Source organism: Tupaia chinensis, unplaced genomic scaffold, assembly GCF_000334495.1.
Source record: "Tupaia chinensis unplaced genomic scaffold, TupChi_1.0 Scaffold145916_1, whole genome shotgun sequence".
Classification (NCBI taxonomy): Eukaryota; Metazoa; Chordata; class Mammalia; order Scandentia; family Tupaiidae; genus Tupaia; species Tupaia belangeri.
In genome coordinates, this window is record NW_006205774.1 from 317,705 (window position 1) to 343,852 (window position 26,148).

The following is a 26,148-nucleotide window of genomic DNA, read 5'->3' on the forward strand; positions in this document are numbered from 1 at the left end:
ACTAGTGACCCTCCCTGATGGATAACAAATCTCAAACATTTTGTACAATTACTCATTCATTATTAACTTTCTTGATTAAAATTGCCTTATTACTGGTTGCTATCTATTGGGTTGTCAGAAAAGTCATGATGCATTTTTGCATAGAAAAAATATGTCATGACTTTTCCGACAACCCAATATTTGTTTTATCTGTTCTTTTTCTCACCTTTTTTTCCTGTCTTTTGATTAATACAGTGTTTAATTTCATCTTATCACCACTATTGATTTATTTTTAACATAAAACTTTTGTGGTTAGTGATTGCTTTGAATTTAGAGTATATATTTATTCATAATCTCCTCAAAATAATGCATGAGCACCCAGCAGAATCACGAGAGCCTGCAAGTGCCGATGACCTGAGGTAATTCTGGCTCCCAGAGGTTCTGTAGTCTCTTAGCAGTCTCCACTTACTCTTTATCAATTTGTCCTAGTTTTCAGCTGACAACTTCTTTTTTACCTGACTGACTCCCAGTGTCTCTTCCCTTAATCTTTTGCCCTAGGTAAACTGATGATCATATCATTGATCATATAAGGTGATATGATCCCTGCTCCCTATAGGAAGTAAGGAGCTTCCCTTAGATTTATGACTCCTTGGTAATCCTGTGGTGTCAACTCTGACAGGATGAAGAAAACAATTTTAGTTTTGCTATGGGGAACGAGTATTTTCCTGGGAGAGAGAAGAGTTGGGGGAAGTGAGAAATCTCCTCAGGGGGGTTGGGCACGCTGGAGTCCCTTCACCACTATTCTCTCTCTGGATTTTAGGTATGCACGTACATGTACCTAATGTTTTTTTTTTTTTTTTCCTTTTTAAAGTTTTGTTATAGTGTGGATGTGTTTGCCAGAGAAAGAGAAAAAGTGAGATAGCACTCCCCAGAAGTGATGGTCATGCCACAATCCTTTTTCCTCCATTCTCCAATTGTGATTTTAGGCATGCAGGCACATGCTCTTAGCATGTTCTTTTTTGTTTTTTATTTGTGTGTGTGTGTGTGTGTGTGTGTGTGTTTCCATTTTTGCTGTAGGGCATGTGTGCTCACCAGAAGCAGAGAGAAAGCATCCCTCAAGGGTAATGGCCATGCAACAGTTCCTTCTCTTTCATTCTCCTCTTGGGATTTTGGACACACACGTATATGCACCAGATGTGTTTCTCAAGCTGCTGAATTGGACTTGAACTGCACAGTTGGCCATGTGGGATCCCACCTCCTTAACCTCTATGCCATCTGGTGGCCTGCAAAACTTTTTTTATACTTTATCTGCTACTTCTTCAGATATAGTTACCATTTCCCCCCCCCTCTTCCATTAATAGACAGGGTTTCAGTATGATACCTTGACAGGCATGTGCACCATACCTAGCTTGTGCCACACTTTCATCAGTGTTTTTGGTTCAGACTTCAGTTTTTCATTGAGCATTCATTTGAAAACTTACTGCTAGATAAAAGTTTTATGCAAAAAAAGACCAAAAACTGCATAAATATTTGTAATATTAATTTACGCAATGAATGGCAGATTTAGACTAGCCTCTCCAAGATTGCTCAGATGGTTTTCTACATATATTTTATATATAATTGACCCATAATTGTTCATATTTCTCATTGACCCTGGTACCTGCAATCCTAAAGGTTTCATACAATCTATCAACTGTTGCCTTCTTGGCCAATACATGCCTGGCAGGACAATATCAGTTATGTTTTTCCACTGCCTGAGATGGGAAAGAAACAGCTGTCCCTATGGCCAGTCCTCTTTCAGTGTGCACCAAATGAACACTTTAAGCTTATCCAAAGATGTATTCAATATCTTGTCTTTGGAATGAGTCAGGAAAAGAATTCAAGGTATTGTTTGTTATCTTTGGGATATAAAGAGAGAGAAATCTGTTCACTGAACACACACACATCTTGCATACCCCTAGATAATACAATTCAGAGACTGGAAGGGCAATTGCCAAGTTTACCAAAATTTATCTCAACTTATTTGAATACTGTTTTTGGTACTGTATTAAGACATGAAAATACCTATGAAATACAACATGGTATATAATAAATCAAAATAGATTGTATTTGGGCTGTTTCAGTCACTCTGGGGTTCTATACTTGGCTATATTTTCCCTTTTAGTTTTACTAACTACTGAAGTTAGGATTTTGTCATCTCCAGTTTGATCAGACAGCTTTGGCGAAAGGAACTACCTGCCATATTTACATCAGTTGCCTTCCTGTAATCCTCCTTACGTGGTGGATATGCTCTTTCCAAAATGCAAATGTAGTAAATGTCTGAAATCTCTATAACATTACATACCATATTTTATTATTTATTTAATTTAATTTAATTTATTATTATTATTTAATTTAAAATAGGGCCCACATGCTTATTTGAGATAGAGATAGATGGGTGGAGGAAGTGAGAAAGCAAGCAAGAAAGCTGGCCAGGTCTGGGATTCAAACCATGGTTGGCTGTGTGGGAGTCCAGCACCTTAACCACTGTGCTACCTGATGGCTCTGATATCATATATTGGTTTAGAGATATTCTCCCTCCAATATTATTTAGTTCTAGGAGGATATCAGAGACTTATTTTTTTTTTCTTTTTTGGAGAGGTTTTTGCTACAGAGCGCGTGTGCTCGCCAGAAAGACAGACAGAGACAGAGAAACAGAAAGTGAGAAATCACCCCCAGGGGAGATGGCCATGCCTCAATCCCTTTTCCTCCATTCTCCTCCATTCTCCTCTTGGGATCTTAGGCACATATGCACACACACCCAGCATGAATTTAAGCCACCAGATCCAGGACTCAAACTGTGGTCAACTACGTGGGAGTCCAGTGACATAACAATTACACCAACTGCTGGTCCCATCAGAGACTTTTTTTTCCAAAAAGATTTGTTTTGAGAGATTTTTGCTATAGGGCACATGCACTCACCAGAAAGACAGAAAGAGATAGAGAGACAGAAAGTGGGAAATCACTCCCCTGGGGGGGATGGCCATGCCGCAATCCCTTCTCCTCCATTCTCCTCTTGGGATCTTGGATTTGCATGCACACGTGCCCGGCATGAGTTTAAGCTGTCGGGTCTGTGACTTGAACTGCGGTTGACCACATGGGAGTCCAGCGACATAGTCATTATGTCAATTGCTAGTCCCCAAGAGAATTTTTTTTTTTTAAATTTTTTGACTAGAGGATGTGTATCCTCACCAGAGACTCAAAGAGAGACAGAGAGAAAATGAGAAATCACATCCCCCCTCTCCCCAGGGAGTATGACTACACTGCAATCCCTTCTCCATTTTCCTCCTGGGATTTTGCACATGCATGCACATGTACCCAGCGTGAGTTTCAAGCCACTGGGTCCAGGACTTGAACCGCAGTTGGCCATATAGTAGTCTAGCGCCCCAACCTCTATGCCACCTGCTGACCCCAGGGACTTTTTTTTTTTTTTTTTAATGATAGGTTTTGCCATATGTCCTCATTTAGAATTAAATATTATGCTAGACTATTTTTAGACATACTTCTGGTGCTGCATCTGTCACATTCTGTTGCAAATTATATGTGTAAAGTCAGTTTCACCTTCTTAGATTCGAGTTCCTTGAGGACACATTTATGTGTCATTTGCTGATGTAGCTGGTACTTAATACAGAGCTTAGAGATAGGATCTATACTCACTGAATGTTAATTCAGCTGAATTATATTATTTCTTGATTATTTTCATGGTTCTTCTAAAAATACTTAAAAATATAACTTAAATTTTACTGAGTCTTTGAGAGACCTCTACATATTTTCATAAGGAAAGAGTTGACTGTTTTAATCTTTCATTCTGTTTAGAAACAATGTTTAGAAACAAAACATGAATTCTTAAAAGTACATATGTGTGTATTCTTCTTTTTTTGGGGAGAGGTTTTCGCTATAGGGCGAAACAGAGAGAGACATACAGAAAGCGAGAAATCACACCACCACCACCCCCACACACACAGAGGGGATGGTCACGCCACAATCCCTTCTCCTCCATTCTCCTCTCGGGATCTTGGGCATGCACGTACACGTGCCCGGCGTGAGTTTTAAGCCACCGGGTCCAGGACATGAACCGCAGTTGACTACGTGGGAGTCCAGCGACATAGCCATTACGCTAACTGCTGGTTCCCTATTCTTTTTTTGATGAAGAGTTCTGGTAGAGTAGTCTTCAGTCGTACATTCAGGCAGTTTCCATACACATTTGGAAAAGTGTTTGAGCAAAGGAAATACAGTATATATTTAACACTTGAAATTTTTAAGGAAGTTCAAAACTATTGGTTTTGTTTTACTTTTAGAATGTAGGATTATTCTACAAGTTATGGAGTAAATGGCCTGTATTTCTGCAGACTCCTTTTTTTTTTGCAATTGGTTATGAAATAAAAGCTTTCATTTTATGTAAAAATGTATTTTATCTTATTAACTTACTTTACTTGTTTTTTTTTTTTGTTTGTTTGTTTTTCCTACACCAGTGCAGTGATTATGACTTGGAATTTGGAACTGAGTGTCTGCAGTTGGCTCTAAAATATTGTCACACTAAAGCCAAACTTGTAGAAGGATCACCTGATCTCTGGAAGGTAATGGTACTTTACTCTGGCTCTCCTTTCTGCATGCATGTGTGTATGTGTGCTTATGTCTAAAAATGATAGAATTCTTTTAAAAATTTTGCGAGAGGGTGTATGTGCTTGCTGGGGGAGAACACAGAGATGGAAAAGGAGAAAGCACCACCAATGGGGTGTGGTCATGCTACGATCTCTTCTCTTTCATTTCTCCACCATGTTGGGATTTTGGACGTACATGCACATGCAACTGGTATGTTTTTCAAGCCACAAGGGCTAGGATTCAGACCACATGGCCATGTGAGATCTGTCTCCCTTAACCACTGGGTTACAGGACTGGCCACCCCAAATGATAGACTTCTTAAAGCATAAATGAGTCTCACTGGGTTTACATTCACATTGCTCACCTTCAAGAAAAGTCTCTGGATTTCTTTTTAAAGGTTTTTCTATAGGGCACTTGTGCTCATCAACCAGAGAGCGACAGAGACAGAGAGAAGGAAAGTGAGAAAGCACGTCCCAGGGGTTATGACCATACTGCAATCTCTTTTCCTCCATTCTCCTCTTGGGATTTTGGACCCAAACATATGTGCACACATGCTTGGCATGATTTTCAAGCTGCCAGGTCTGGGACTTGAACCATGCTTGGCCATGTGGAATCTAGCACCTTAACCATCATGCCACCTATTAGCCCACATTCTTGGAGATCATCAAACAAATTTTATTTTAGCTTATGAAGATGTTTTTAGGTTTGTTTATTCATTTGTTCTGTGAGTTTCAGAGATATGTGGATGGCACCCCCAATGGCATCTTGATGCTGTGATTCCACCTGTAGCTTTAGCCAGCCCATTGCATGGGCACCTTAGTACCCCACTTACTCAGCGAGGTCTCAGGGTGCGAGCACCTTCCTAGGTGGGTCAGCCTCAAAGTTGTGTTTTACCACTGTGCCACCCTCTGGCCCCCATAAAGATTGTTTTTATTCAGTTTTTTCCCCTTTGCTCTCTGTCCATAGCCTTTATTGTGTTTACACAATGGGGTTAAAGCCCCCTCTCTGCTGCCCACAATAGTAACCTTTTCTTTCAGGCTCTTCAGTGCTAGCTCCAACTTTACTGGGTTGAAACACTTACCTGCCACAGTTTTGAGCCACTGAGTGTGGGTGCTTGGGTGGTTCTCTCCTCCCCAGGAGTGACTGGACCCTTTCCTGTGGCCACACTCAGTCAGCAGAAGCTTCCCCCTTTTGGAGGGAATGTAGTTGCTGCAAATGAGGTTGCACACTTATGCTGCAGCTTCCTACCAAAGTGGGTTGTTTAAGCATGCAAATCGGCCATTGTTTCCTTAGGGAGGAATGTGTAAAATGGAACAGTACATTCTGAAATAGCAATGTAAATAGGTATTGCTGCTGTCAAACTACAAGGAGGTTTCAAAAAGTTTGTGGAAAACATAATTAAAGTATTTTATTTATAAATTATTTATTTATTTTAATGTATGCATAATTTTTTTCATAATGTGCATGTTCCATTAACCTTTTGAGGACCCCTTGTATTGCTAAAGCAATCTTTGGAAGTCTTGAAAACATCCACCAAAATCTGATGAATAAAGATTCATTCTAACTTAGATTATAAGTCCATAAGTGTATTTCCTAACTAATTTTAAAACAAAGCCATACAAGTTGATTAGAAAAGGTGCACAGTAACACGATGGGCTTTGCTTAATGGTAAGGTTATCTCAGATACTGTTTTTTTTTTTTTTTTGGAGAGGTTTTTTTCGCTATAGGGCGCGTGCGCTCGCCAGACAGACAGAGACATATAGAGACAGAAAGCGAGAAATCACCCCCCAGGGGGATTGGCCACGTCGCAATCCCTTCTCCTCCATTCTCCTCTTGGGATCTTGGACATGCACACACACGCACCCGGCGTGAGTTTTAAGCCACTGGGTCCGGGACGCGAACCACGGTCGACTACGTGGGAGTCCAGTGACATAGCCATTATGCTAACTGCTGGTTCCCATCTCAGATACTGTTTTAATCTATCGAATTATAAGATTTCAAAATATTGACATGTTTGGGTTATTGCTTAGTGAAGAAATTCATGCAATATTATTGCTTATTTAAAGATAGCTAAATGTTATCAATGTGTAGCAGGCAAAAGTTTTATTCACTTATATGGTTCAGTGGTGACACTAATTGTGAGAGTTTTGGTAATTGCCAATTAGTGTTTTGTTAAAAATTCTGACCCGCATTTTTACAAAACCCGCTGCCTGCCTGACCTAGTTTGAATGCCAAGTAAAAAAGTGGAAACTCTGAGGTATTTTATTGCTACTAACATGTCAACACTCTGGCCTCACTTTTGACATGTTTGGGGGTGTGGTTATTTACCCCTTGTGGGTGTTCTGGGTGAACACCAAGCTTGTAAACTCTTTGAGGTCTGTGGATGAAAGGGAAGCAAAACATTGTTTTTACGTTTTCCGTTTCATCTTCACAGTTTTCTCTTTTCAGTCTCACTGTCTCTCTCACAGTTTCTCTCTCTCTCACAGTCTCTTTCTCTCACTGTCTCTCTGTCTTCATCTTTCTGTTTCTATCTTTCTATGTCTCTCTGTCTCTGTATCCCCCTGTCCCTGTCAGTCTCTGTTTCTCCCCCTCTGTCTATATCTCCATCTCTCTCTTAGGCCCTCCCTCTTCTCTTTTTTCCTTCCCTCCTTCCTTTTCCTCTCCCCCTTTCTCCCTCCCTTCCTGCTTCCCACGTGTGTGAAATGCCCGTATTGCACTGCTATCTCCTATAGGAGAGTATTAGTCCTCAGATACATCTTGGTTCTTGTTTTCCTTCTCTGTGCAAGAAATGTCAGTGCATTGAGACACAATTGGCCTTTTCATGGTATTTCCCTCAATTCCACTGGTGAGTCACTTCCCATGTGCTGTTATGGGTTGAGTTGCATCCCTCATAAAGGTCTTCAAGTCCTAACTCTTGGCACGTGTGGAAGTGTTTAGAAATAATATTCACAGATGTTCTCAAGTTAAGATGAGTCCATAATAGAGTCAATCCTAAAGTCCTAAACCAACAAGACTGGTATCTTTTAAAATTAGCAGAGCCACACATAAGACAGAATGGCATCGTGTGATAATGGAGGCAGAGATTAGAATGATACATCTCCAAACCGAGGAACACCAAGGTTCTCTAGTGGCCTCCAGAAGCTAGTAAGAGGTTGGGGGGTGATTTCTTCCCAAAGGCTTTCAGAGAGAACATGGTCCTGTCTACACCTGGATTTCAGATTTCTAGCCACTAGAACAATGAGAATATGATTTTGTTTTTTACTTTGTCTTGTTTTTCGTTTTGTTGTCTTTAATTTTGCTATAGAGCACCTGCACTTGCCAGAGAGAGAGAAAGGAAAATGAGAAATTACTCCCTGGGGGGTGGATGACCATCTGCAATCCCTTTTCTTTTTGGGATTTTTGATACACATGACCAGCATAATTTTTTTTTAAAAGGTTTCTGCCTTATGGCGCATGCGCTTGTGTATGAGAGAGAGACAGAAACATCAGGGGTAAAGTGAGAAATCACTCCCTTGGGGGGATAGCCATACCACAACCCCTTTTCCTTCATTCTTCTCCTGGGATCTTGGAGATACACACACACACACACACACACACACACACACACACATGGTTTTTCGTTTTGTTGTCTTTAATTTTGCTATAGAGCACCTGCACTTGCCAGAGAGAGAGAAAGGAAAATGAGAAATTACTCCCTGGGGGGTGGATGACCATCTGCAATCCCTTTTCTTTTTGGGATTTTTGATACACATGACCAGCATAATTTTTTTTTAAAAGGTTTCTGCCTTATGGCGCATGCGCTTGTGTATGAGAGAGAGACAGAAACATCAGGGGTAAAGTGAGAAATCACTCCCTTGGGGGGATAGCCATACCACAACCCCTTTTCCTTCATTCTTCTCCTGGGATCTTGGAGATACACACACACACACACACACACACACACACACACACACACACACGCCTGCAGTGAGTTTCAAGGCACCGGGTCCAGATTCGAGCCACAGTCAGCCATGTGGGCGTCCAGTGATGTTAACCACTAGCCAGCTGTTGTTCCCACCTGGTGGGATATTTAAGCTGTGAGGTCCAGGACTCAAACCACAAACTTAGCCTTGTGGGATCCATCTACACTAACCTCCATGTCACCTGCTGGCCCTCATTTTTCCTTTTTTGTTTTGTTTTGTTTTGTTCTTAGGTTTTTGCCACAGGGTGCGACAGAGAGAGGGGAAGTGAGAAATTATTCCCCCGGGGGGAATGAGCATTCTGCTATTTCTTCTCCATTCTCTTCCCGGGATTTTGGGCATGCATACACACATACCTGGTGTGTTTTTCGAGCCACCAGGTCTGGGACATGAATTGCAGTCAGCCATGTGGGAGTTCAGTGCCTTAACCACCACACCACCTGTTGGCCCCTCACTTTTGTTTTTGTAAGCCACCGAGTTTGCATATTTTGTTAGGGCAGTGCTAGGGAGCACATTCCAAGGAGATGACACACTCTTAGACATAGAACCATCAGTATCTCAGTTCCACTTCCCACACTAGGTCACAGGCCAGGAGCCTCGCTCTTAAATGAATTTAGTTTGAATGATGATGCACTAAGTAGGGATTTCGGACTCTAAAAGGCCTGTATCAGGGTGTATGTTAGTCACAGGGTCTTAACAGTTAGGAGTTTTATTGAGTATCACAATTCTTTTAAGGGAGTTGAAATGATTGAATTATTAGAAAAGTCATGACTTATTTTTATATAGAAAAACAAAAATATGTCATGGATTTCCTGATAACTCAATATTTTGTATATAAATATTGCAGTTTCTGGTTCCATATTTCCTTTTCATGCTTATTTTACCTACTTCCTATCATCTTCTCATTTGTGGTTTTCTTCTGTATATATCTCCTTTTTATGAGACTATATGATTTGTCTTTAGTACAGGTTTTTAAAATGAATATTGTGATCTTTGTGTAAGAATAGAGTTTAATTTCTACTTAAACCATAGCAATGGAATCTGTATTTTTTTTAAAAAGAAAACTAAAGTAATATTTAATATTTTCACATAAAAAATGAGCACTGGCTCTTTTGCACACACAGGTCTAAAAGCCAGAATGTACAGAACAGCAGAGCTCCTGCCCTGTCCTCCACAGTTTCTATTCTGTTGCTGAAGCTGCAGTCAGCCTTACTTCAGCATGCAAAGTGCATGTGTGTATTGGGCATGTGTCCGTGTTGCACTACAATTGTAATGCATTTTGTCTGTTTCATAGTGTGTGCATGTCCCTCCCCACACCTCTGTCCTTTAATAGTGATGAAACAAAGCAAAACAAGGACAACAGCAACAAGACACTTTAGTGGTTAGGTATACATCTCTACAACTGGAATCAGTTCTTACCCCACAATGGAATAATGAGATCTGATTAGGAGCAATTTAGTGAAAGGGGTGGTGTGGCCAGAGCTGGACTGTTGGCATGGCTATGCTCTGATGTCAGAGTGGGATCAGAAGAAAAAGTGAGGCCTGTGGAGAGGACACAGCTACAAGTTGGAGTTTCCCCACCAGGTTTAGATAGATCAATGTGTGAAAGTTTCAAAACAAACAAACGCCAAATGATTAACAGTTTAAACACTATTAAATGTCTAACTTCTCCCACCAAGACAGCTCAAATATAGCAGTATCATTCTAGGTCTTTCTGGGAAGTAAAGGTAGACCCTTGACATTCCTCCTATAGGCCTGGATTTGAAAAAGAAGTACTGGATCCAAATGGTAGGACTAGTACCTGGAATATGATGTGATATTCATAAATAAAACATAATAAAAGACACATTTTTACATAATCAAGAACCATTTCACTACCATAAAACAGTAAGGCAAGGGAGGATTCTGTAATGTGGAGCAGTATACATTCTCCTTCCCCTTAGAAGTCAAGGCTGTTCACTCATAGTGGTATGAAGGACTGTAGTGTTCTCATGGCAGCATGGAGGACTACTATTTTTACTGCCACCAGAAATTACAGGAGGATTATTACTTTGTATCCTACCAGCATATTTTTGGAAAAAGTAAATGTAAAATAAACATTCAGGGTTGATGCCAACCTTTTGTGCTAGCTAGCGTCTTTGGGATCTGGAGAAAACATCAGTTTTTGAAATCATTATGGAAGGTAGAGAAGATCCTTCTAGAATAGCCATAGCATGGCACCTTCCACCTCAGAGGACTATTGACCTGTTTTTGGGAATAGGGATCACCTACCATGGTTCCCTTGAGAAATCATGCCTTGGCGGGCTTCAGTTAACACTTATTTTGGTGAACGTCGTCTAGTTTATATGAGAACTTTAGTTCTTTTAATTTACAGTTGTCCCATATTTCTGTCCCAAAATACTTTTAAATACTTGGTCACTTACTACACTGTTCAGACTTAATTGAACAGACTTTTTGTTTCTAAAATCATCTTTCAGGCATAAAAGATTTATAACCGACTACCGAAGATATTCAACTCTGTTCAATTGTCTGAAAATACTTCTTTAGAAGGAGTTTCTGAAGAGTTTGTGTCATTACAATAGTATTGGAATGAATGACCTTTGAGGATTCCTTTTGATGGAAATATATTTCTTAGATCCAAGTGTTCAAGCATCTTTGTTTAAAAACAAATGAAACAAAATAGCCTCATTATTTAGTTTTTTTAACCTCAAAAATACAATGTAGTGACATTGTTTCTTTTTAGAGGTTTTCGTAGTTATCCAGACTAGAGAAAATAATATTTTCTGGATGTACATAGCAGATGAAATGAAAATAGTCTCCCCCCCAAAATCTTGATTTATACATAATAAATGTTCTATATCTTTTTTAAAATGTAGGTTTTATGTTTTGGTTTCTAATTATTTGAGTTACATAGTCATTTTGTTAGGTGAAAGGTAGAATATTATGTGGACTCTTCTTTAACTAATATGGTGGCGGACCAGAGTTGGCTCTGTTCTGAACAGTTCATTTTATTATTATTATTATTTTGTCTCAATAGAAAGAACAATAAAATGTAGATCTGAGTAGACAATTACATCTGTAGCTCCAAGCATCAGTTTCTCTTCCATTGAATTTAAATATTACACAGACACACAAAGAAGATAAAAACAAAGCTGAGCCCGGTGAGGGGTTGGCGATGAAGTCTCACCGGCACTGTGTACTGTTTCTGTCCCTCAGGTGGTCCCTGATGCTGTCATTAGCACCATTTGAAAACAAGTGAATTAGAGGATTGACGTTCTCTTCCATCACTACAGGACTGATTTTTTTTTTAAAGTATTATTTTTGTTAATAGGGTATTGTGCAAAGTCAAAGGAAAACTACAGATCATGCTGCCAGAAGAAAATCAACTCAAAACTGATTGTTAGTTTTTTTTCCCCCTTTAATTAAAAGTAAACACAACACACATTACTGTAAAAGCTAGACAGAAAAATGAATAACTCATCAATTGAGAATTGCAACATTTTCCAGTAATATTTCCTTTGAAGTATGTTAACAGTTTTACTTTGGAAACAACAAAGCTATTCTGAAAAAGGTACTTTGAAAGTCTATGAAATGTTTTCTGTAGTTTATTTTTCATTACATTACTATTTGTTGAGAAGTGTGGTTGAGGTAGTTAAGACTTTATGTAACACCAGCCCCATAGTATAGTGGTTAAGCCCTGTGCATAAGGAGATCCCACATGGTTGATCATGGTTTAAATTCCAGCGATGGAGGCTTGAAAAACATGCTGGGCACTTATGTGTACATGCCCAAAATCCTGGCAGGAAGGAGGAATGGAGGAAGAAGCACTGTAGCATGACCAGACTCAGTTGTGGGGATGCTTTCTCTCTCTCTTTCTCTCTCACTGGCTAGCGCCCTCTGGGGGAAGGGAGGAGGAAACTCAAAGTAGATGTTAATAAAAGTTTAAAAAGCCTTCATCTGTATCTATTGCCTATGGGACAAAGGACAAAGTAGACTGAAAAAAAAAAGAGAGAAAAGAAAAATTTGCCAGTCTTCTTGCTTTATATATTGGGTCATCAGAAAAGTCATGACATATTTTTCTGTATTTTTCTATGCAAAAGTGCATCATGACTTTTCAGATGGCCCAATAGTTATTTACTACTAGAGGAGAAAAAACCTTTAGGTGATAAAAACACTTATTTTATTCATAAGGCTAACTTTAGTGTAGAAATTAAGTCCTTCAAGTATTCTACAAAAGTTATTTTAGCATTAGCATTTGAGAATAATTTTTCTGTAAGTTAAAAATAATTATCATTATAGCCTGTTTGGAAAAAGGTACTTTCATAATTATTTTACAATGTAATTTTGCTTCTCAAAGACAGCAGGAGGAAATGCAAATGAATGATAGAAATTAGGCATCTTCCCCTTAATTTCTGTTCTGTTTACCCTATACAGCAGACAATTACTGCAGAAAAAATTTCTCTGTAACTTTCAGGTATTAATGAATCCTGATTTGAGATCTCTAATGGCCTTTGGGTATTTCAGCAAAAAAGAATGGAAAACTATTGAAAACTAATTGAAAACTGACTTTTACAAGAGAAATTTCTTGAATAAAATGTAATCTCCACAGGTTAAATATTTTTGCTCACTGTATTAATTGCTTTATTTCTAGCACTACAACAGGGCTTAGAACATAGTAATTATATGATACATGTTTGTTGAATGAATGAATGAAGGAAGGAATGAGATCTGCATGTTTTGGTAAAATGCATAACATGAACCTTTAAATGTCTGTTACTTACCTTTTTTTCTCAGGTAATAAAATTGCATGGTCAATCAGTAACTATAACACTGAGAGTTGCTATTTTTGCTCTGCATGTGCTTGTTTGAGAGTTAAGGTACTGATGCCACATCTTGTTTTAATATACTAGATTGGCTAAATGCTTGACCAACATCCCATCTGATGTACAAGGGTAGCTGTTACTTACATTTTGGAAATAAGGTATAGTTATGGTCCAAAATTTACCTGCCAGGGTAAAGGCATAGCAGAGGATTCTGTTTAGGTGTGAACCTACTGGTTCACATGCACTACACAAAGTTTTGATACAAACCCAGTTATAAATTAGTCTGAAAGAAAAAATTTCAGTTCTATAGGTATAGTAAGGTGTGCTTTGAACATGACCTAGATACTTGAATAATGAGCTTCCGAAACCTCATAGTACTTATTAATACCCTTTGATTCTTTACTACATCCTTCAGTCTGTGATATATAGAGTGAATTCTGCAGTCCAGTGCACTTACATTATTGTATCTGAGCTCACTGGCTGGGGTCTGGGAAGTATCTGCCATAGGACAGACATATACCATGGCATTTTATATTATTAGAAGCAGTTTACAATTACAGGAGGAGACTGTGTGTTTTGAAGGAAGATATATCTTCTTCTTTTTTTTTTTTTTTAAAGAAGTTTTTGCCATAGAGTGTGTATGCTTGCCATCTCTTCTCTTCCATTTTCCTCTTGGGATTTTGGGCATGCACACACACACACACGCCTGGCATGATTTCTATCTTCCAGGTTAGGACTCAAACTGTACTTGGTCATGAAGGAATCAAACACCTTAACAACCATACTGCTTGCTGGCCCAAGATTTGTGTTCTTAAGCACACTAAACTGGCTTTTGCCATTTAACCATTTTTGAAAAAAAATTTAAGAATTTTTTAGGTTTTTTTTAAAGCGTTAATTAATTTTATTAATTATTATTATTGTTATTCAATTTTACCAGAGAGTGACAGAGAAAGGGACAGTGAGAAAATAAGCTGCCAAGTCTGGGACTTGAACTGTAGTTGGTCACGTGGGAATCCAATGCCTTAACCACCACATCACTTGCCAGCCTCTTTTTAAAAGTTTCTTCTATAGAGTGTGTGATTGGAAGTGGGGGTGGTGAGAAACCATCACTCAGGGGAGTGACCACAGCTGCAATCCCTTTTCCTCTATTGTCCTTGTAATTTGGGGCATGTACACACACATGCCCAGTGTGATTTTCGAGCCACTGGGTCCAGGAATCAAACCATTCAGTTGTCCCATGTAGGATCCAATGCCTTACCTCCATGCCACCTGCTGTTCTGGAATCATGTCTGAATAAACATCTCACAAGGTGAATTTTACCTGAATATAAAGAGCTACTGAATTCAGAGGGTTGTTCATCTTGTGTAAATGATCTGTGAGAATTATTTCACTCCAACTAGGAATTCAACTTCCTGCTTTTTGATACACAGAATTTTTCCCTCTTCTCCTCTCTTTTCCTTCCAATATAAAACCTCACCGTTAACCAGTAATGTTAACACTTTCATTTAAGCACTGTTACATTTTCTTTTATTATAATAATAAAAGTTATACATAACAAAACATTTATGTTAACAAGATTTCAGTAACCACTTTTCATATAAGAACTTATTCAAAGATTTAAAAGCAAGTCTTTGTACAAACAATATATTTTTATGTGCATTTGCTGATGCTATTCTGATTTTTAAATTGTCAGTATTGTGTGTTTATAGTTCTTCCAAATCAAGAATTTCCCTGGGGGCATTATTTTATTACTTTCACATTCCTTCCTGCTCTGTTAAGTCTAATGAGGTTTATCTGTCCTTTAGGTGACCTACAAACGAGATCTGTATGCGGCTGAATCGATTATTAAGGGTATGTTTGGCCTTGTGACTGTCAGTTCCTGTGTTTCAAAAATGTAAGCCAGTTGAGAATTTCTAATGACAGTTTAAATCCCAGCAATCTCAGAAGTAGAAATGCCTGTAGGCCACTGAGGTCTCTGATTTGTTTTTTAAAAATAATTACATTTTACTTTGTGTTTCCAACTTGTCACATATCACTTCTTATAGTGTCACATTGGCTTTAATTTTTACAAAGGGAATAGTTTATTAATTTGAGAGAAGCATGGAGAAAATTATAGGATGTTTTTACTATTAGAAGAGACACAGAGAAAACTGATTTTAATGAATTTATAAAGGTGTTATTTCATTTTTACTATTCAGAGGACTTCTTTCCCTCCCGTTAACACTGTGTTTTCTCAAAGTAGAAAGATTGGATTGGATGATTTAATTCCTTATGGTTCTGTCAATTACTACACTTTCATTTTGTACTTTTAGATGTCATGTGCATGTGATAACCTCATTTTTTGTTTTCTTTTTTTTAGTTTTGCTGTAGGGCATGTATGCACTATGGGAGGAGGGAGTAGCCATGATGGCCAGGCCACAGTTGCTTCTCCTCCATTCTCCTCTCTAAATTTTGGGCACACATGCCCATTGTGTTTTTCAAACAGCCAGATTCAGGACTATGAATCTGGCCATGTAGGATTCAACCACTTGAACCTCCACATCATCTGTTGGCTCTAAGTTATTCTGTATCTCTATGACTCTAAGATACCAGCTACACAGAGGTAGTTTATTCAATGTTCAACAAGTATTTATATTAATTGTAATTAACACTGTGCTAGGAATGTGTGAAAGATCTCAAGAGGCATTCTGTTTTGCAGGTGCTTATTAAATCAGATTTTTCAGCCTCAGAGCTCTATAGGCATTTTAAGCTGAATAACCCTTTGCTCTGGGACCTATTTTGTGCATTATAGCTTGTTCAGCAAGCCCGACCTCTACTCACTGCAACTCCTCCCCCTGGTTGTGACAATCAAAGATGTTTCTTGACATTGACAAATGTACCTAGGGCACAAAATTGACTGTAACTGAGAACCAATGTTATAAAATATAAGCAAAATCGAGTGTTCATCCTAATTCTGGAAATGAGTGTAGTACTTTATAGTATGTTAGTAATTAATTTCATTGAAAATACTTTATGGATAGAACTATTTGCACACATTTTGACTGATAGGTGAACTGCTAAATTCAGAGTTTTATTGAGGTAGAAAGCAGAACTGATTTTGAATTCTAAAACATGCATTGGTTTATTGAAAAATTTTGGGAAAACATATTTAACAATCAGTTTGCCTTTATGTTCAGAAACTGAAATCCTTTAACTGATTGGGACAGTATGTTCGAGGGTTGCATTCAAGTTAATTGTCCTTCAAGAATATTTTGTTTCAAACATGAATGTAGTATCACTTGTGTAGCTCTACGTAAACAGATCACCTATAGCTATAAATCAAATTATTGACATGTGTTTACATATTTAACAGGCCATGTGTAAACATGACTCTGAAAAGATGTCTAGACCATGATGGTGGTTGGTTACATTTTCAACACAAAGAAATATAACACTCAGTTTGATTTCTTTATAAAGTCATTTCTGTATTACCTAGGTAAAATCAAAATAATTTCTTTTGCAAATGTTTAGTAATTGGTTCATCTGAGGAGTCTATGAATCACAGTACTTTGACCATATAATATCAGAATAGGCTTCTTACATTGTAAAAGCCTGCATTTAAAGTGTAATTCCAGAAGCTATGGCTTTGGAATCTGCAGATTATTTAATTTTTATTTAGGTAATAGTTAATAGTGCACTACTCATTTATTTTTTATTTTATTTCATTTTATTTTTTTGGAGAGGTTTTCTCTATAGGGCACGTGCGCTCGCCAGACAGACAGAGAGAGACATAAAGACAGAAAGCGAGAAATCACCCCCAGAGGGGATAGTCACGGCGCAATCCCTTCTCCTCCATTCTTCTCTTGGGATCTTGGGCATGCACGCACACGCACCAGCGTGAGTTTTAAGCCACCGGGTCTGGGACGCGAACCGCGGTCGACTACGTGGGAGTCCAGCGACATAGCCATTACGCTATCTGCTGGTTCCCTACTCATTTATTTTTAATAGAGCTTTTTCTTATAGGGTGTGTGCGCTTGGTGGAGAGACAGACAGAAAGTGAAAAATCACTTCCTGGGGGGTTGGCCTTGCTGCAATCCCTTCTCCTCTATTCTTCTCTTGGGATTTTGGGCACATATGCACACACTTCCAGTGTGAGTTTCAAGCCTCTGGGTCGAACCGCAGTTGACCTTGTAGGAGTCCAGTGACATAACCATTACTTCATCTGCTGGTTGCTAGTGTACTACTCTTATTTTTGATTGTTGTTATTATTATTATTATTTTTGTAGAGGTTTTTGCTATAGGGCGCGTGTGCTCACCAGACAGACAAGAGAGAGACAGAGAGACAGAAAGCAAGAAATCACCCCCCAGGGGAGATGGCCACGCCTCAATTCCTTCTCCTCCACTCTCCTCTCTGGATCTTAGGCACGCACGCACACGCGCCTAGCGTGAGTTTTGAGCTACTGGGTCCAGGATGCAAACTGCGGTCGACTGCGTGGGAGTCCAGCACCATTGCCATTACTCTAACTGCTGGTCCCTGTGCTACTTGTTTTTAAATTATTTTGAGACCATTCTATTTAATTATCAGGGGAATAATCTGACTAATTAGATCTGGACAGCTGGTTTACATCAACAAGCTCCAAGAACTGTTACAAATTCTCTGATTTGTTTTTGGTACCTTCACAGGAGATTCCGATGCTACTGGGGTATGTAGAGAACCCCTGCCCAGAACCTCCCTACTCGAAGTGTGATCCTAGTCAAGCAGCATGATGATCACCTGAGAACTTGGAAGTAGAATCTCTGGCCCCACCCCATTCTACCAGAATCTGCATTTTAACAAGAATGCTGGCTGATTATTTATACACTGAATTCCAGAAGCATTCTTTTATGCTATCTTCACAGCATGTTATAGGCCATTTCTTTTTTTTTTTTTTTTTTTGGGGAGGTTTTTGCTATAGGGCACGTATACTCACCAGAAAGACAGACAGAAAGCGAGAAATCGTTCCCCAGGGGGGATGGCCATACTGCAATCCTTTCTACTCCAGGGATCTTGGGCTCTCACGCACATGCGCCCAGTATGAGTTTTTTTTAAGCCACGGGTCCAGGACTTGAACGGCGGTTGACTACATGAGAGTCCAGCGACATAGCCTTTACGCTAACTGCAGTTCCTATGGCCATTTCTTTTAAAATAAAATCATTACATTAAAAGCTTGAAATCTTAATATGCTTTATCAGCTCCACATATTCTTTTGCTTACTCGAGATTACTCCCACCTTCGTTACCTTGTACTAAATATAACATTGGAGACACCAAACAATACCTTGGAGATGGGAAAAGGAAAACTCATGAAATTAAAAGCAATTACATTTTAAAGTAAATAGTATACAGCAGACTTATCTGAGCTATTGATTCACCTGCTTGCCTTTTCCTAGTATGTTAATCAGGTTTATCTAGAGAAATAAAACCTGTAGGATAAATATATAGAAAGATTTCTAGAAAGAGATTTCTGAGGGATTGCTCACATGTTTATGGAGTCTGAGTTCCGTGATCTGCCAAGTGGAAAAACCAAAAAAGCCATTAATGTATAGTTCCAGCCCAAACCTAACCTAACCTGGGTACCGGAGGAGCCATTGCTGTAAGTCCCAGTCAGTCCACAGACCCAGGAACCTGGAGTGTCAATATCCATTTACAGGAGAAGATGGAGTCCCAGCTCCAGAAGAGAATTTGACCTTCCTTTGCCTTTTATATTTGGGTCCTATGGATCAGTTGATGCCAATCTACATTGGTGAAGGCTGTCTTTACTTAGTCTACTGATTCAAATGTTAACATATTCAGAAAACACATTCATAGACATACCTCCAAATAGTCTTTACTAGCTATTACAGGCACCCCTTACCCCAAATTGATACACAAAACTATCAACTAGTACGTGGTCAACATATTTTTCTAGACACTACTACTGTTACCACATTTATAAGGCACTTACTTGAACTGGGCATTGTTTGAAGCATTTTATGTGAATTATCTTTTTATCTCTTACTTCTCTATGATCTCAGTAATGTATGTAGTGTCATTTCCATATGATAGAACATGCGAGGTTTCTGAAGAAAGTATTGATTTGATAAGGACAGAAAATAAATTCTTAACCATATCAGCTTTCTTTCTTTATACTATATATTTTTCCTCCTATCCTTCTTGGCTCTTTTAGTAGAAATTGTTCAGATTCCCATATCGGAAACCTGTGGGATACATGTATTTAGGAATTTGAAATACTTTGTGTTTGCAGAAGCTACTGTGGTACATGATATCTTGGGTTGTTTGGAAAAATGATGACACATTTTTGCATAGAAAAACACGTCATGACTTTCTTGACAACCTATTCTGTGCCATATACCCAGTGGGATTTGGGACCTCACCACAAAATGAAACTTATGATCCCTTAAATGTGTATGTTCAATGTGATCATAAAAATTGGAGAACTCCTAACCAGTTCAAGTTCAGCACTGATTTTGCCTCGAAATTTGTATATGAAACCATTTGTTTAGGATGTAAGAAAGTTTTAGATTTCAGCATTTCCCGTAATGTGGTATGAATCTGTTTTAGATTGTGCTTCAATGAAAGTGAGAAGACTTGTTTGTTTTGTGTGTGTGTGTGTATGTGTGTGTCCTCTAGCACTGAGCTGAGTTGAACTGTGATATGCTACCAAGTACACATTTTACCGAATATTTTACTTTAGCATCTAAGGGCTTTCAGTTATGGTCCTTCTTAACCACTGTACCTGTTTCCAACAGATGCGTATTGAGATCTAGTATATCTGTCTATCATATCTCTTCTCTTTTTGTTTTAAATGTGGAAATGGTATAACATTTAAATGTTCTTTTGTCCAGATTTACTACAAAGACTTGGAGCACATAGCACTCATGCCTGGTGCCATGTGTTATCTGACTTATTCTTTGACATTAAAGGTGTATGGTAGACATTCTCATTTTTTAGGTAGGGAAAATAGAGACTTAATATAGATGTATTATTCTGGACCACACAGTTGTCAAGAGCAAGATTCACAATTTAAACCCAGGTTCCCACTGTCTTAAGTCGAACTACTTTGGAATATGACTATCTTGTAGCTTTGAATCATGCAACTGCTTGTGCAGAGTACTAATGATAACTGGTCGTGTCTGTCTCCTGGCATGCACATCAGTGGCTTATGAGGTCTGGCCTGCCCATCTCTGATTACTTTGGATTGGAAACAGTATCTTCAGCTCAACTGATGAAGAATGATCATATAAGATTAGGACTAGAGACTTTATCTCCCAATGCTTTTTTTAAGCTAAACACTCAATATGTTCTTCTAGAGAGTGTGTGTCTTTAGCATCACAGATATGCGAAGACACATATTATTGAAATGACAATGTTCTAGACATGCCCACAGAGAGAATAGCCCATGTAGTGGTGATTAAGGTGGCTGGATCTCTCATGGCCAGCCAATCGCATCAGTTTTCGTTTGTTTGGAAAATCTTGAAAGGAAAAGATAGAGAAGGAATGGCGGTGTGACAATTCCTCCTAAGACTGGTCTTTCACTTTCTCTCTCTCTCTCTCTCTCTCCATGTCTTTCATGAGCACACGTGCTCTGTTGCAAAATTTAAAAAAATAATAAATACAATTCAAAATCAGACAACAGTTTTAAAATGATTTGTTGGGTTCTGTTTAATTTTGTCCTTTATAGTGCTGGTAGTTTAATGATCACTATTTTTCGTGTTCTTGAATGAAATTTTTCTTTTATGCAGTGATATGAGTGCTTAGTATTCTGCTATGAGCTTTTCTCTCTGACCAGTTATTGCTGGTCAATAAATTATATTCTAATGAAACTATGTTTTACTTAGTTTCAGACTCTAAAACCTTTTAGGATAAATATATCTCCTCAAGGGCATTTTGTATTCTCAGATTTGTCACTGGCATATCATGTATATTGTGTTTCATCTTAATTCACATTTAAGTCAGTATCTTCAATTTAATACAGGAATTTCGATGTTAAGAGAGGCAATCTAATTTCACTGGTATTTGCCTTCTGTTTGCTAACTTCAGGCAAGCATTTGACTAAAATCTATAAATTATGGCATATAGAAAATCTCTAAATGTGACTTTTAACTTGCATTATTAGATAATTTTCATTTCTAAGCTCAGTTTATTTTACCTTCAATATACATGTGGATTTCCATTCATGGTTAACTACTAGATAATAGGAAACATGCGTAGAAAGTGGTACACTCATATTTATCTTTCACATAGTCTACATTCAGCTGTATACTTACTGACATTTATTTGTGAATTCCAGTGGACGTGTGTGCTCACCAGAGAGTTATAGCACCTCCCAGTGGGCTGTGATCATGCCACAATCCCTTTTCCTCTAGTTTTCTATCCTGTTAGCATTCTAGGCACACATGTATATGTGCCCAGTGCATTTTTCAAGCCAACAGTGCTGAGACTTGAACTGTTTGGCCATGTGGAATCTGACTGTCTGCACGGTGTTTAATGGCTGTGCTATGGGGCTGGCCCATAAAACATTCTTAATGTTCTTTTTCCTAAGGTAGAGATTTAGATTTGTTCATTGTTTTTTAATGTTTAATTCTTTCAGGTTTCCAAGAGTAAAATTTAAAAGAAACTTTTCTGTGGGTGATGTGATTAATTGGTACAACCAGAGAATAGGCCAACTGATACACATCAACCTAACAAAGTGTTATGGTACTTTAGTTGCACAAGCTAGCTGAGCCCATGCAAACCTGCTCTATGTGCTCAGGTGAGCCCAAGTCATTGAAGCAGTAACAGATGTCAGCAGTAACATGTTTTATGTATCGGATTGTTGGAAAAGTCATGACATATTTTTCTATGCAAAAATGCATCATGACTTTTCCAACAACCCGATAATTTACATAAGCCATACAAATTGTCCTAATCTACACTGGATTTAATGTGTTGACCATATTTTGGTAGAAGGGTCAATATTCTAAAATTTTCTGAGAAAATCCTTTATAGACTTGCATGTATTTTCTACCACCACACTTTGTTAACATCTTAACATATACCAGTTATCGCTAAATGGTACTTTTAAAGTTATTTTCAATTATGTCCTGATTATAATTTTATAAATCTAAGTAAGCTTGCGCTATAAAATTGCCCCACGGTACCTTAATATTTTGGAGGCTTATATAAAAATGGAAAAATACTTAAAATAGAAAAATTAGTTTTAACTGACTAGTTAATATTAGTTATACTAGTGTTTATATAAAATTCATGTCTATTTTCCCATCTTTATGTAAGATTTTCTACTTTTTGAGCATTTACCTAGTTTTCAAGAAGTTGACTTGATTTCTAAGCATCTCTTAATGGCTTAGAAGTTTAGATTTTATTTGAAGTACTGTTTTTGGTTTGTTTTTGGAAATCAGTGACACAGGTAGATTTTTCTTAGTGCTATTAGTGACAGGTACATACAGTCAGCCTATATATCCTCATATGTGTGCTCTTTCTAGTTTCATACAGTTTTTTAAGATTAGTGCTGGTAGGAATGCAGGTGAACTTTTTCCTTCTGCCTTTACACTGAAAGTAGCTGAGTATACTTTTAAATTGATTCTGGCTGAAGGAATAAAATAAAATCACATGTGAATAAATGTGAAGACCCATTGAGTTAGAATGTATGTTTCATGCATATAAAGAAACTAGTGCCTTGAGTTTTTAGTATCCTCCAACATTTTTACTTATAATTATGGCATTGTAGTACAGTTTTGAGTCTTTTGAATAGAGTTGACACAATTGAGGAATTTAAATCAGGTTTCTTACATCTATAACTGGGTAATGTTCATTTCAGCCTCTGGGGTATGTCCTCACCAGGTTTTTCTTATTAAATATCCCATGATGGTGTCATTTATGTTATTAACCATGTTTTTGAACAATGCAAAGTAACTGCTAAATTTACATAAAGACCTTAATTTTTGATGTTTCTGCCTTTTGATGATGATACTTAACTTTCCAAGTTTTCACATTAGTACCATTATTTCTTTGTACATAATATAGTTTTTGTTCTTCACTCTCTTTAAAAAATAGTACTATGACTGTATCTTATGTGAGGCTAAGAACATTTGCGTCAAGCTTAAATTAATAAGAACAGGAAAGCTGCATAGTGATTTTAGAGCAATTTGGTTCCTTTGGAATCTTATTGTTCATAAAAAGATGAAAATTGGAAAGTTAAGTGTTTGGGACAAGATTAGAGAAAGTGAAGTTTACTTTGTATAATTTGTGTGCACAAAGCAATGATATGATACATTTTGTAAATGTCCTAATGAATCACTAACCTTACAAAATTGAATTTCCCTCAAATTTATTTCTCTCAATTGAGAAAGAATATATACTTTGAAAAGGAAAAAAACAAGGTTTTTACTTGGGAAATATTAATATGCTTATTCTGCTTACATGTAAAAACTTAGGCTGAAGGCAAGATGTTACATGTTTGTTCCTTTTTAGGTCTAAGGTAGGAAACTTCATCAACTCATTTAAAAATGTGGTTAAGATCTGATAATATAAAATGCCATTAAAAATATTTTACCTACATGTGATTGCCCTCTAGTTTAAACATGCACAGTTAGCTATGAAGTCAGCTAACCATGACATTTTAATATGGATTTATTTGAGGAATTTTCAAGAGTTAATGAAAAATGGAATTAAAGTGTAAGTTCATTTTGTTGTAAAAGTTTGAAATACATGCATTTACCTTTTTCATAATCATATTGTTCATGACCATTTTGAAGATTGCCTGGTATGGTTTTTCTACAGGATTTTAGTTATTTTCTCTGTTGTCTACTGGTCCTGAAGTTGTGGCTTATTAGCTGTTTTTCCTTTATTTGCTGCCCACTTTCTTCTGACATGCTCTAATAACATCTTCATTCAAGGTGTTCAGAGCAACCATAAGCATCTTCCTGTAGATTAAACTGAGGCAAGGTCATCAAGTGTCAGTAGTGATCATTCTGTTTATTGTCACTCTTAACTATCTCATGTGAGACATTATATAGAACCTAAGATAGACTTTTGATTAAGGAACCCATCTTGAGAATGGGATCCATTATTCTCACTTCAAATGGGTTAGAGCTTGAAACACTACTTTTGGATTTGATATAGTTGTTTCATATTTTTCTATGAACACTAAAACTTTGATTCCAGAGGTCAGTGGATAATGCAACCTGATTGTAAATCCTGTGTTGATGTTTCTAAGAAAACTGAAGGTGGATTTCTGAATTTTTGCCCACTTGCTTGTGAAATTAACTTAATACTTAAGTTTGTCTCCTTTTTCAATGGTAATTGGAAATTTCTTATAAAACACTAATATCATTCTGAGCACTCATGAGCCCGTAATGGTGATTAGTTGATAGTAGCATATGTCCAGATAGTCCTGCTCTTCATTGATGTGTCAGTGATCTGTGTCATGGTGAAGTCAAAGATGTACATATTAGAAAATGTACGTATTAGAGGTAAAATGAAATGAAAAGACTAAAAATTGCATCTATTTTCTAATCTGTTTAGAATATTATATATATATATATATATACCTTGATATATAAAAATATATATATATATATACACATATCTATATATATACACACACCCTATTGTGTACTCACACACAAACACATACACTCCCCAGATACATAGAAAATCTATAGTTTCTGGCAAAAGAGTAGAGTAGGATGACCCCAAACTTTCTCACTACATATTCTGAGAAAAGTGAAATAAAATGTTCAAAATTCCTTGAATTGTATAGCCTAATCCGAAGAAGAAAGGAAAACCCCTAAATTCCAGAAATGAAGAAGGAACTGAAAACCAGATCAGTAAGAATGTATGAACTGACACTGTGGCTACCCTTGGAGTGAGATCATGGGATCCCACAGCAGGGCCTTCAGGACCACAGGATGTAAAATATGGAGCTAGGACATGCATGACGTGGAGAGTGAACCGGGGTTTGTGCAAAAGCCAGGATGTTCAAAGGTTGATGCTACACCCTCAGTGAAAGGGAAAAAAGTCCCTAATGGTGGTCAAAGATACAAAAGGAAACCTTCTTGTTTTGACATCATTCTTGGTGGACAAAAGTCTGACCTGAAAAACTGAAACCACAGACCTATGCCTAGCATGAACTTGATATTCAAATTTATATTGCCTTTGTGGCTCAGGAATTCAAAATATGTGATAAATGTCATGAAATTCAGTGATCGACTGATAAGCAGTAATATTAACAATAATAGCACCAGCAAAATAAAGACTACTTTGAGGGTGTAATTTCAAGGTAGAATTAAAATAGAAGAAAATTATTACATGTATTAATGTAAAAGAGTTCACTGAATTTATTTATTTATTTGCCAGAGGTCACATGTGTTTGATAGGGAGAGACAAAGAGACAGAGAGAGAAAGGGAGAGGGAAAGAAGAAGAAGAAGAAGAAGAAGAAGAAGAAGAAGAAGAAGAAGAAGAAGAAGAAGAAGAAGAAGAAGAAGAAGAAGAAGAAGAAGAAGAAGAAGAAGAAGAAGAAGAAGAAGAAGAAGAAGAAGAAGAAGAAGAAGAAGAAGAAGAAGAAGAAGAAGAAGAAGAAGAAGAAGAAAAAAGAAAGAAAGAAAGAAAGAAAGAAAGAAAGAAAGAAAGAAAGAAAGAAAGAAAGAGAAATAGGAGGAGGAGGAGGAGGAGGAGGAGGAGGAAGAAGCGGCAGCAGCAAATCCACAAAGAGAGGGGGGGGTGGTGT

The 26,148-nt window shown here is 37.6% G+C and overlaps 1 protein-coding gene across 2 annotated transcripts in view; it reads left to right on the forward strand.

The window, feature by feature from the left end:
• The window catches only part of CRPPA (CDP-L-ribitol pyrophosphorylase A), a 359,812-nt gene that overhangs the window by 127,167 nt on the left and 206,497 nt on the right, over positions 1-26,148 (forward strand). For both annotated transcript variants that reach the window (XM_027768352.1, XM_014584235.2), the window contains exons 4-5: positions 4,491-4,595; positions 15,208-15,253. In XM_027768352.1, coding sequence (XP_027624153.1) covers positions 4,491-4,595; positions 15,208-15,253 — 151 coding nt within the window. The remainder of the gene's footprint in view (positions 1-4,490; positions 4,596-15,207; positions 15,254-26,148) is intronic.